Source organism: Aquarana catesbeiana, linkage group LG02, assembly GCF_042186555.1.
Source record: "Aquarana catesbeiana isolate 2022-GZ linkage group LG02, ASM4218655v1, whole genome shotgun sequence".
Lineage (NCBI taxonomy): Eukaryota > Metazoa > Chordata > Amphibia > Anura > Ranidae > Aquarana > Aquarana catesbeiana.
In genome coordinates, this window is record NC_133325.1 from 813,372,749 (window position 1) to 813,385,161 (window position 12,413).

General features: G+C 53.4%; 1 protein-coding gene across 1 annotated transcript in view; it reads left to right on the plus strand.

The window, feature by feature from the left end:
- Nucleotides 1-8,877, plus strand: part of HSF2BP (heat shock transcription factor 2 binding protein) — a 59,257-nt gene extending 50,380 nt beyond the window's left edge. Inside the window, exon 7 of the mRNA XM_073617624.1 lies at nt 8,509-8,877. Coding sequence (XP_073473725.1) covers nt 8,509-8,705 — 197 coding nt within the window. The 3' untranslated portion in view covers nt 8,706-8,877. The remainder of the gene's footprint in view (nt 1-8,508) is intronic.
- Nucleotides 8,878-12,413: the final 3,536 nt, after the last annotated feature.

The window sequence follows — 12,413 nt, forward strand, 5'->3', positions numbered from 1 at the left end:
CATAGAACCAGATGAGGTCAGTTCAGCCAGCAAGGGCCAAGCTCAAAGAACCAGATGAGGTCAGTCCAAGCAGCGAGGACCAGTGTCCATACAACCAGATGAGGTCAGTCCAGGCAGCAAGGGCCAGTGCCCATAGAACCAGATGAGGTCAGTCCAGGCAGCAATGACCAGTGTCCATAGAACCAGATGAGGTCAGTCCAGGCAGCAAGGACCAGTGTCCATAGAACCAGGTTAGGTCAGTCCAGGCAGCAAGGACCAGTGTCCATAGAACCAGGTTAGGTCAGTCCAGGCAGCAAGGACCAGTGTCCATAGAACCAGATGAGGTCAGTCCAGGCAGCAAAGACCAGTGTCCATAGAACCAGGTTAGGTCAGTCCAGGCAGCAAGGACCAGTGTCCATAGAACCAGATGAGGTCAGTCCAGGCAGCAAGGACCAGTGTCCATAGAACCAGATGAGGTCAGTCCAGGCAGCAAGGACCAGTGTCCATAGAACCAGGTTAGGTCAGTCCAGGCAGCAAGGACCAGTGTCCATAGAACCAGGTTAGGTCAGTCCAGGCAGCAAGGACCAGTGTCCATAGAACCAGATGAAGTCAGTCCAGGCAGCAAAGACCAGTGTCCATAGAACCAGGTTAGGTCAGTCCAGGCAGCAAGGACCAGTGTCCATAGAACCAGATGAGGTCAGTCCAGGCAGCAAGGACCAGTGTCCATAGAACCAGGTTAGGTCAGTCCAGGCAGCAAGGACCAGTGTCCATAGAACCAGATGAGTTCAGTCCAGGCAGCAAAGACCAGTGTCCATAGAACCAGATGAGGTCAGTCCAGGCAGCAAGGGCCAGTGCCCATAGAACCAGATGAGGTCAGTCCAGGCAGCAAGGATCAGTGTCCATAGAACCAGATGAGGTCAGTCCAGGCAGCAAGGACCAGTGCCCATAGAACCAGGTGAGGTCAGTCCAGGCAGCAAGGACCAGTGTCCATAGAACCAGATGAGGTCAGTCCAGGCAGCAAGGACCAGTGCCCATAGAACCAGGTTAGGTCAGTCCAGGCAGCAAGGTCCAGTGTCCATAGAACCAGGTTAGGTCAGTCCAGGCAGCAAGGACCAGTGTCCATAGAACCAGATGAGGTCAGTCCAGGCAGCAAGGGCCAGTACTCATAGAACCAGATGAGGTCAGTCCAGGCAGCAAGGACCAGTGTCCATAGTACCAGATAAAGTCAGTCCAGGCAGCAAGGACCAGTGTCCATAGAACCAGATAAAGTCAGTCCAGGCAGCAAGGACCAGTGTCCATAGAACCAGGTGAGGTCAGTCCAGCCAGCAAGGACCAGTGTCCATAGAACCAGGTGAGGTCAGTCCAGACAGCAAGGACCAGTGTCCATAGAACCAGGTGAAGTCAGTCCAGGCAGCAAGGACCAGTGTCCATAGAACCAGATGAAGTCAGTCCAGGCAGCAAAGGACCAGTGCCCATAGAACCAGGTAAATTCAGTCCAGGCAGCAAGGACCAGTGCGCATAAAACCAGGTGAGGTCAGTCCAGGCAGCAAGGACCAGTTTCCATACAACCAGGTGAGGTCAGTCCAGGCAGCAAGGACCAGTTTCCATACAACCAGGTGAGGTCAGTCCAGGCAGCAAGGGCCAGTGCTCATAGAACCAGGTGAGGTCAGTCCAGGCAGCAAGGGCCAGTGCCCATAGAACCAGATGAGGTCAGTTCAGCCAGCAAGGGCCAAGCTCAAAGAACCAGATGAGGTCAGTCCAGGCAGCGAGGACCAGTGTCCATACAACCAGATGAGGTCAGTCCAGGCAGCAAGGGCCAGTGCCCATAGAACCAGATGAGGTCAGTCCAGGCAGCAAGGACCAGTGTCCATAGAACCAGATGAGGTCAGTCTAGGCAGCAAGGACCAGTGTCCATAGAACCAGATGAGGTCAGTCTAGGCAGCAAGGACCAGTGTCCATAGAACCAGATGAGGTCAGTTAAGTCAGCAAGGGCCAGTGCCCATAGAGCCAGGTGAAGTCAGTCCAACCAGCAAGGGCCAGTGCCCATAGAACCAGATGAGGTCAGTCCAGGCAGCAAGGACCAGTGTCCATAGAACCAGATGAGGTCAGTCTAGGCAGCAAGGACCAGTGTCCATAGAACCAGATGAGGTCAGTCTAGGCAGCAAGGACCAGTGCCCATAGAACCAGATGAGGTCAGTTCAGCCAGCAAGGGCCAGGCTCATAGAACCAGATGAGGTCAGTCCAGGCAGCGAGGACCAGTGTCCAAAAACCAGATGAGGTCAGTCCAGGCAGCAAGGACCAGTGTCCATAGAACCAGGTGAGGTCAGTCCAGGCAGCAAGGATCAGTGTCCATAGAACCAGATGAGGTCAGTCCAGGCAGCAAGGACCAGTGCCCATAGAACCAGATGAGGTCAGTCCAGGCAGCAAGGACCAGTGCCCATAGAACCAGATGAGATCAGTCCAAGCAGCAAAGACCAGTGTCCAAAAACCAGATAAGGTCAGTCCAGGCAGCAAGGACCAGTGTCCATAGAACTAGATGAGGTCAGTCCAGGCAGCAAGGGCCAGTGTCCATAGAACCAGGTGAGGTCAGTCCAGGCAGCAAGGACCAGTGTCCATAGAACCAGGTGAGGTCAGTTCAGTCAGCAAGGACCAGTGTCCATAGAACCAGGTGAGGTCAGTCCAGTCAGCAAGGGCCAGTGTCCATAGAACCAGGTGAGGTCAGTTCAGTCAGCAAGGACCAGTGTCCATAGAACCAGGTGAGGTCAGTTCAGTCAGCAAGGGCCAGTGCCCATAGAACCTGGTGAAGTCAGTCCAGTCAGCAAGGACCAGTGTCCATAGAACCAGATGAGGTCAGTCCAGGCAGCAAGGGCCAGTGTCCATAGAACCAAATGAGGTCAGTCCAGGCAGCAAAGACCAGTGTCCATAGAACCAGATGAGGTCAGTCCAGGCAGCAAGGACCAGTGCCCATAGAACCAGATGAGGTCAGTCCAGGCAGCAAGGACCAGTGTCCATAGAACCAGATGAGGTCAGTCCAGGCAGCAAGGACCAGTGCCCATAGAACCAGGTGAGGTCAGTCCAGGCAGCAAGGACCAGTGCCCATAGAACCAGATGAGGTCAGTCCAGGCAGCAAGGACCAGTGCCCATAGAACCAGATGAGGTCAGTCCAGGCAGCAAGGACCAGTGTCCATAGAACCAGATGAGGTCAGTCCAGGCAGCAAGGACCAGTGTCCATAGAACCAGGTTAGGTCAGTCCAGGCAGCAAGGACCAGTGTCCATAGAACCAGGTTAGGTCAGTCCAGGCAGCAAGGACCAGTGTCCATAGAACCAGATGAGGTCAGTCCAGGCAGCAAAGACCAGTGTCCATAGAACCAGGTTAGGTCAGTCCAGGCAGCAAGGACCAGTGTCCATAGAACCAGATGAGGTCAGTCCAGGCAGCAAGGACCAGTGTCCATAGAACCAGATGAGGTCAGTCCAGGCAGCAAGGACCAGTGTCCATAGAACCAGGTTAGGTCAGTCCAGGCAGCAAGGACCAGTGTCCATAGAACCAGGTTAGGTCAGTCCAGGCAGCAAGGACCAGTGTCCATAGAACCAGATGAGGTCAGTCCAGGCAGCAAATACCAGTGTCCATAGAACCAGGTTAGGTCAGTCCAGGCAGCAAGGACCAGTGTCCATAGAACCAGATGAGGTCAGTCCAGGCAGCAAGGACCAGTGTCCATAGAACCAGGTTAGGTCAGTCCAGGCAGCAAGGACCAGTGTCCATAGAACCAGATGAGGTCAGTCCAGGCAGCAAAGACCAGTGTCTATAGAACCAGATGAGGTCAGTCCAGGCAGCAAGGACCAGTGCCCATAGAACCAGATGAGGTCAGTCCAGGCAGCAAGGACCAGTGTCCATAGAACCAGATAAAGTCAGTCCAGGCAGCAAGGACCAGTGTCCATAGAACCAGGTGAGGTCAGTTCAGTCAGCAAGGGCCAGTGCCCATAGAACCTGGTGAAGTCAGTCCAGTCAGCAAGGACCAGTGCCCATAGAACCAGGTGAAGTCAGTCCAGGCAGCAAGGACCAGTGCCCATAGAACCAGATGAGGTCAGTACAGGCAGCAAAGACCAGTGTCCATAGAACCAGGTTAGGTTAGTCCAGGCAGCAAGGACCAGTGTCCATAGAACCAGATGAGGTCAGTCCAGGCAGCAAGGACCAGTGCCCATAGAACCAGATGAGGTCAGTCCAGGCAGCAAGGACCAGTGTCCATAGAACCAGATGAGGTCAGTCCAGGCAGCAAGGACCAGTGCCCATAGAACCAGGTGAGGTCAGTTCAGGCAGCAAGGACCAGTGCCCATAGAACCAGATGAGGTCAGTCCAGGCAGCAAGGACCAGTGTCCATAGAACCAGGTGAGGTCAGTTCAGTCAGCAAGGGCCAGTGCCCATAGAACCTGGTGAAGTCAGTCCAGTCAGCAAGGACCAGTGCCCATAGAACCAGGTGAAGTCAGTCCAGGCAGCAAGGACCAGTGCCCATAGAACCAGATGAGGTCAGTCCAGGCAGCAAAGACCAGTGTCCATAGAACCAGGTTAGGTCAGTCCAGGCAGCAAGGACCAGTGTCCATAGAACCAGATGAGGTCAGTCCAGGCAGCAAGGACCAGTGCCCATAGAACCAGATGAGGTCAGTCCAGGCAGCAAGGACCAGTGTCCATAGAACCAGATGAGGTCAGTCCAGGCAGCAAGGACCAGTGCCCATAGAACCAGGTGAGGTCAGTCCAGGCAGCAAGGACCAGTGCACATAGAACCAGATGAGGTCAGTCCAGGCAGCAAGGACCAGTGTCCATAGAACCAGGTGAGGTCAGTCCAGGCAGCAAGGACCAGTGTCCATAGAACCAGATGAGGTCAGTCCAGGCAGCAAAGACCAGTGTCCATAGAACCAGATGAGGTCAGTCCAGGCAGCAAGGACCAGTGCCCATAGAACCAGATGAGGTCAGTCCAGGCAGCAAGGACCAGTGTCCATAGAACCAGATGAGGTCAGTCCAGGCAGCAAGGGCCAGTGCTCATAGAACCAGATGAGGTCAGTCCAGGCAGCAAGGACCAGTGTCCATAGAACCAGATAAGGTCAGTCCAGGCAGCAATGACCAGTGCCCATAAAACCAGATGAGGTCAGTCCAGGCAGCAAGGACCAGTGTCCATAGAACCAGGTGAGGTCAGTCCGGGCAGCAAGGGCCAGTGCCCATAGAACCAGATGAGGTCAGTTCAGGCAGCAAGGGCCAGGCTCATAGAACCAGATGAGGTCAGTCCAGGCAGCAAGGACCAGTTTCCATACAACCAGGTGAGGTCAGTCCAGGCAGCAAGGGCCAGTGCTCATAGAACCAGGTGAGGTCAGTCCAGGCAGCAAGGGCCAGTGCCCATAGAACCAGATGAGGTCAGTTCAGCCAGCAAGGGCCAAGCTCAAAGAACCAGATGAGGTCAGTCCAGGCAGCGAGGACCAGTGTCCATACAACCAGATGAGGTCAGTCCAGGCAGCAAGGACCAGTGTCCATACAACCAGATGAGGTCAGTCCAGGCAGCAAGGACCAGTGCCCATAGAACCAGATGAGGTCAGTCCAGGCAGCAAAGACCAGTGTCCATAGAACCAGGTTAGGTCAGTCCAGGCAGCAAGGACCAGTGTCCATAGAACCAGATGAGGTCAGTCCAGGCAGCAAAGACCAGTGTCCATAGAACCAGGTTAGGTCAGTCCAGGCAGCAAGGACCAGTGTCCATAGAACCAGATGAGGTCAGTCCAGGCAGCAAGGGCCAGTGTCCATAGAACCAAATGAGGTCAGTCCAGGCAGCAAAGACCAGTGTCCATAGAACCATATGAGGTTAGTCCAGGCAGCAAGGACCATTGCCCATAGAACCAGATGAGGTCAGTCCAGGCAGCAAGGACCAGTGTCCATAGAACCAGATGAGGTCAGTCCAGGCAGCAAGGACCAGTGCCCATAGAACCAGGTGAGGTCAGTCCAGACAGCAAGGACCAGTGCCCATAGAACCAGATGAGGTCAGTCCAGGCAGCAAGGACCAGTGCCCATAGAACCAGATGAGGTCAGTCCAGGCAGCAAGGGCCAGTGCCCATAGAACCACATGAGGTCAGTCCAGGCAGCAAGGGCCAGTGCCCATAGAACCAGGTGAGGTCAGTCCAGGCAGCAAGGACCAGTGTCCATAGAACCAGATGAGGTCAGTCCAGGCAGCAAGGGCCAGTGTCCATAGAACCAGGTGAGGTCAGTCCATGCAGCAAGGGCCAGTGCCCATAGAACCAAATGAGCTCAGTCCAGGCAGCAAGGGCCAGTACTCATAGAACCAGATGAGGTCAGTCCAGGCAGCAAGGACCAGTGTCCATAGAACCAGATAAAGTCAGTCCAGGCAGGAAGGACCAGTGTCCATAGAACCAGGTGAGGTCAGTCCAGGCAGCAAGGACCAGTGTCCATAGAACCAAATGAGGTCAGTCCAGGCAGCAAAGACCAGTGTCCATAGAACCAGATGAGGTCAGTCCAGGCAGCAAGGGCCAGTGCCCATAGAACCAGGTGAGGTCAGTCCAGGTAGCAAGGACCAGTGTCCATAGAACCAGATGAGGTCAGTCCAGGCAGCAAGGGCCAGTGTCCATAGAACCAGGTGAGGTCAGTCCAGGCAGCAAGGGCCAGTGTCCATAGAACCAGGTGAGGTCAGTTCAGTCAGCAAGGACCAGTGTCCATAGAACCAGGTGAGGTCAGTTCAGTCAGCAAGGGCCAGTGCCCATAGAACCTGGTGAAGTCAGTCCAGTCAGCAAGGATCAGTGCCCATAGAACCAGGTGAAGTCAGTCCAGGCAGCAAGGACCAGTGCCCATAGAACCAGATTAAGTCAGTCCAGGAAGCAAGGACGAGTGTCCATAGAACCAATTGAGGTCAGTCCCTGCAGCAAGGACCAGTGTCCATAGAACAGGGCGAGGTCAGTCCAGGCAGCAAAGGCCAGTGCCCATAGAACCAGATGAGGTCAGTCCAGGCAGCAAGGACCAGTGCCCATAGAACCTGGTGAAGTCAGTCCAGTCAGCAAGGACCAGTGTCCATAGAACCAGATGAGGTCAGTCCAGGCAGCAAGGACCAGTGCCCATAGAACCAGAAGAAGTCAGTCCAGGCAGCAAGGACCAGTGCCCATAGAACCAGGTGAGGTCTGTCCAGGCAGCAAGGACCAGTGTCCATAGAACCAGATGAGGTCAGTCCAGGCAGCAAGGGCCAGTGCCCATAGAACCAGGTGAGGTCAGTCCAGGCAGCAAGGACCAGTGTCCATAGAACCAGATGAGGTCAGTCCAGGCAGCAAGGGCCAGTGTCCATAGAACCAGGTGAGGTCAGTCCATGCAGCAAGGGCCAGTGCCCATAGAACCAAATGAGGTCAGTCCAGGCAGCAAGGGCCAGTACTCATAGAACCAGATGAGGTCAGTCCAGGCAGCAAGGACCAGTACCCATAGAACCAGATGAGGTCAGTCCAGGCAGCAAGGGCCAGTGTCCATAGAACCAGGTGAGGTCAGTTCAGTCAGCAAGGACCAGTGTCCATAGAACCAGGTGAGGTCAGTTCAGTCAGCAAGGGCCAGTGCCCATAGAACCTGGTGAAGTCAGTCCAGTCAGCAAGGACCAGTGCCCATAGAACCAGGTGAAGTCAGTCCAGGCAGCAAGGACCAGTGCCCATAGAACCAGATTAAGTCAGTCCAGGAAGCAAGGACGAGTGTCCATAGAACCAATTGAGGTCAGTCCCTGCAGCAAGGACCAGTGTCCATAGAACAGGGTGAGGTCAGTCCAGGCAGCAAAGGCCAGTGCCCATAGAATCAGATGAGGTCAGTCCAGGCAGCAAGGACCAGTGCCCATAGAACCTGGTGAAGTCAGTCCAGTCAGCAAGGACCAGTGTCCATAGAACCAGATGAGGTCAGTCCAGGCAGCAAGGACCAGTGCCCATAGAACCAGAAGAAGTCAGTCCAGGAAGCAAGGACCAGTGTCCATAGAACCAATTGAGGTCAGTCCCTGCAGCAAGGACCAGTGTCCATAGAACCAGGTGAGGTCAGTCTAGGCAGCAAAGGCCAGTGCCCATAGAACCAGATGAGATCAGTCCAGGCAGCAAAGACCAGTGTCCAAAAACCAGATGAGGTCAGTCCAGGCAGCAAGGACCAGTGTCCATAGAACCTGGTGAGGTCAGTCCAGGCAGCAAGGACCAGTGTCCATAGAACCAGGTGAAGTCAGTCCAGGCAGCAAGGACCAGTGTCCATAGAACCAGGTGAATTCAGTCATACCAGGTGATACCCATCATACATGTCTTCCATCTTGTCTATCCATGTAATGGTGGCACCCATCATACATGTTCCCCATCTTCTCTCTCCATGTAAGGGTGGCACCCATCATACATGTCCCCCATCTTTTCTCTTCATGTCAGGGTGGCACCCATCATACATGTCCCCCATCTTCTCTCTCCATGTCAGGGTGATACCCATCATACATGTCTTCCATCTTCTGTCTCCATGTCAGGGTGATAAAGGTGTTCTTCTCTCTGCAGATCCGGACGCCGAGGTCTGCTTGCACGCTCTGCTCCTCTTCCAGTCGGTGGTTGTAGATCCGGACGTTCTGGGGCGGCTGTGGGGGGAGGTACAGGAGTGTCTGCCCAGCATCATGGAGCTTTCATTGAGTGCCAACACACAACTGCAAAGGACCGCCGAGGAGCTGCTGGAGGAAGTCAGGGGGGCTGCAGATTAATGGACCTGTGATGTCATCATGCCATCTGCTGTGATGTCATAATATTGTCATGTATTGTTAAACACTGGTGACATCATATACTGTAGCTGATGTCATTCTTTTACAAAGTTGCTGTTTCTCATGTTCTCCTGGTTGGTTTAAAGGATAATAAAACATTGATCGTTCCTCTGCAGAGATTTATTTTTTACTGAATTTTGTAGAGACTTGTCTTTGTCTTCTGAGAAGGATATTATTATGTTGTGTTCCATGCCCCCATATAGTACAAAGTCTGTATATAAACCCCCCCCCCCCGCCATGTAATACAGAACTCGTGTATACACAACCCCCTCCCCCAAAACAGTATAGAGTCTCTGTATATACACAACTCCCTCCACCCCAACATAGTACAGAATCTCTATATATAAAACTCTCTGGAAGAATCGAGGGTCTCTAGAAGAATGGAGGGGGGGCTCTGGAAGTGTTTTGCTTTCCCCTCCTCCTCTGTAAGGTTTGAGGCCACCTGGAGGATTTGGCCTCCTCATCTAGAAGAGTTAGGAGCCCTCTGAGAGACCTGGAGGGGGGGTCCTCTTAGACAGATCGTCCTTCTCACCTGGAAGAGTTCAAGTCCTCTGGAAAGGATGGGCACTTCTGGGAGAGTTTAGCCACCCTTTCTGAAAAAATTGGAAGCCCTCGGAAAGAACTGGGTGGCGGGTTCCTAAAGAACATCCATCTCATCTGAAAGAGTAAGGGACCTCTGGGGGAATGCGGCCCTCTGGAAGAGTTGGGAGCCACCTGAGAAAGATGACCGTTCTCATTTGGGAGAGAGTTAGGGACCTCTGGAAGGGTTTGAAGCCCTCTGGGAGAGTTAATAGCCCTCCGCGGATGAGGTTCTCCTCATATGGAGGAATTCGGCCTTCTACCCTGGAAGAGTTGAGGCCCTCTGTGATGGCTGAATTCCTCTGGAAAAGTTGGGGACCTGTGGTAGAGTTCATCCTCTTCCTCTGGAAGAGTTTGGAGCCCTCTGGGAAAGATGTCCCTCCCATCTGGAAGAGTTGGGGCCCTCTAGGAAATGTCATCCTTCTCATCTGGAAGAGTTGAGGCCCTCAGGGTAAAATGAAATCCTATTTGAAAATATGTGCTCCTCAACTGGAAGAGTCTTGGAAAGTTCATCCTGCTTTTCCAGAAGAGTTGAGGCCCTCTGGGGGAGTTCGTCCCCCTCCCCTGGAAGAGTTGAGGGCCTCTACAAGAGTTGAAATCCCTCTGAAAAAGATGCCATCTGAAAGAGCTGAGGCCCTTTGGAAAAGTTAGAAGCCTTCCAGGAAAGATGTCCTTATCTGGAATTATTTTGGCCCTCAAGAGGAGTTGGAATCCCTCTGGAAAAGATGTCTTCCTCAGCAGGAAGAGTTGGGAGCCCTCTGGCAGAGCTGGGGGTTCTCTTGGAGAGATCATCCTCATCTGGAAGAGTTAGGGATTTTAGAATGTCTTGGGGATGCCTGGGAGAGTATGGCCTTCATTTTTGAAAGAGTTGAGGCCTTCTGGGAGACTTTGGAGCCCTCCAGAAAATATGTCCTTCTCATCTGGAGTTGAAGCCCGCTGGGAGAGATCATCCTCCCCCTTCTGAAGAGTTGACGGCCCCTGGGAGAGTTCATCTTCCTCCTCTGGAAGAGTTGAGGTTCTCTGCAAGATTTGAAATCCCTCTGGAAAAATGTCCATCTCATCTGAAAGAGTTAGGCCCTCTGGGAGAGGTTGGGGCCTCTGGAAGAACTGGGGGTTCTATTGTAGAGATCATCCTAATCTGGAGGAGTTAGGGGCATCTGGGAGAGTTGAGGGTCTCTGGGAGAGTTTGTCCCTGTCTTTAAAAGACATCTCTCTGGTATACATGCCCTCCTCAACTGGAAGAGTTGGGGCCCTCTGGGAAAGTTTATCCTCCTCCTCTAGAAAAGTTAGGCCCTCTGGGAGAGTTTGTCCTCCTCCTCTAGAAGAGTTAAGGCCCCCTGGGAGAACTGAAATCCCACTGGAAAAAATTCCATGGTAGAGTTTTGACTCTCTGGGGGAGTTCAGACTTCCCCTCTTGAAGCCTGATGTTGACCATGGCCACAGTTGGTTTGATGTGAGGTTGTGGCACATATATATTTTGTACTTAACTGATGTGTGCTGTGAGCTTTCTTCTGGTGCCGATGGTATGTACCATTATATGAACCATGCAAACCTAATATAGCTTCCTGCCTGTACCAGGACCACCTAGAGCTTCCTGCCTGTACCAGGACCTCCTAGAGCTTCCTGCTTGTACCAGGACCACCTAGAGCTTCCTGCCTGTACCAGAATCTCCTAGAGATTCCTGCCTGTATCAGGACCTCCTGGAGATTCCTGCCTGTACCAGAACCTCCTGGAGATTCCTGCCTGTATCAGGACCTCCTAGAGATTCCTGCCTGTACCAGGACCTCCTAGAGCTTCCTGCCTGTACCAGAACCTCCTAGAGATTCCTGCCTGTACCAGGACCTCCTAGAGATTTCTGCTTGTACCAGGACCTCCTAGAGCTTCCTGCCTGTACCAGAACCTCCTAGAGATACCTGCCTGTACCAGGACCTCCTAGAGATTCCTGCCTGTACCAGGACCTCCTAGAGCTTCCTGCTTGTACCAGGACCACCTAGAGCTTCCTGCCTGTACCAGAATCTCCTAGAGATTCCTGCCTGTATCAGGACCTCCTGGAGATTCCTGCCTGTACCAGAACCTCCTGGAGATTCCTGCCTGTATCAGGACCTCCTAGAGATTCCTGCCTGTACCAGGACCTCCTAGAGCTTCCTGCCTGTACCAGAACCTCCTAGAGATTCCTGCCTGTACCAGGACCTCCTAGAGATTTCTGCTTGTACCAGGACCTCCTAGAGCTTCCTGCCTGTACCAGAACCTCCTAGAGATACCTACCTGTACCAGGACCTCCTAGAGATTCCTGCCTGTACCAGAACCTCCTAGAGATTCCTGCCTGTATCAGGACCTCCTGGAGATTCCTGTCTGTACCAGAACCTCCTGGAGATTCCTGCCTGTATCAGGACCTCCTAGAGCTTCCTGCCTGTACCAGGACCTCCTAGAGCTTCCTGCCTGTACCAGAACCTCCTAGAGATTCCTGCCTGTACCAGGACCTCCTAGAGATTCCTGCCTGTATCAGGACCTCCTAGAGCTTCCTGCCTGTACCAGAACCTCCTAGAGATACCTGCCTGTACCAGGACCTCCTAGAGATTCCTGCCTGTACCAGGACCTCCTAGAGCTTCCTGCCTGTACCAGAACCTCCTAGAGATTCCTGCCTGTATCAGGACCTCCTAGAGATTCCTGCCTATACCAGAACCTCCTGGAGATTCCTGCCTGTACCAGGACCTCCTAGAGATTCCTGCCTGTACCAGGACCTCCTAGAGCTTCCTGCCTGTACCAGAACCTCCTAGAGATTCCTGCCTGTATCAGGACCTCCTAGAGATTCCTGCCTGTACCAGAACCTCCTGGAGATTCCTGCCTGTATCAGGACCTCCTAGAGATTCCTGCCTGTACCAGGACCTCCTAGAGCTTCCTGCCTGTACCAGAACCTCCTAGAGATTCCTGCCTGTACCAGGACCTCCTAGAGATTCCTGCTTGTACCAGGACCTCCTAGAGCTTCCTGCCTGTACCAAGACCTCCTAGAGATTCCTGCCTGTACCAGAACCTCCTAGAGATACCTGCCTGTACCAGGACCTCCTAGAGATT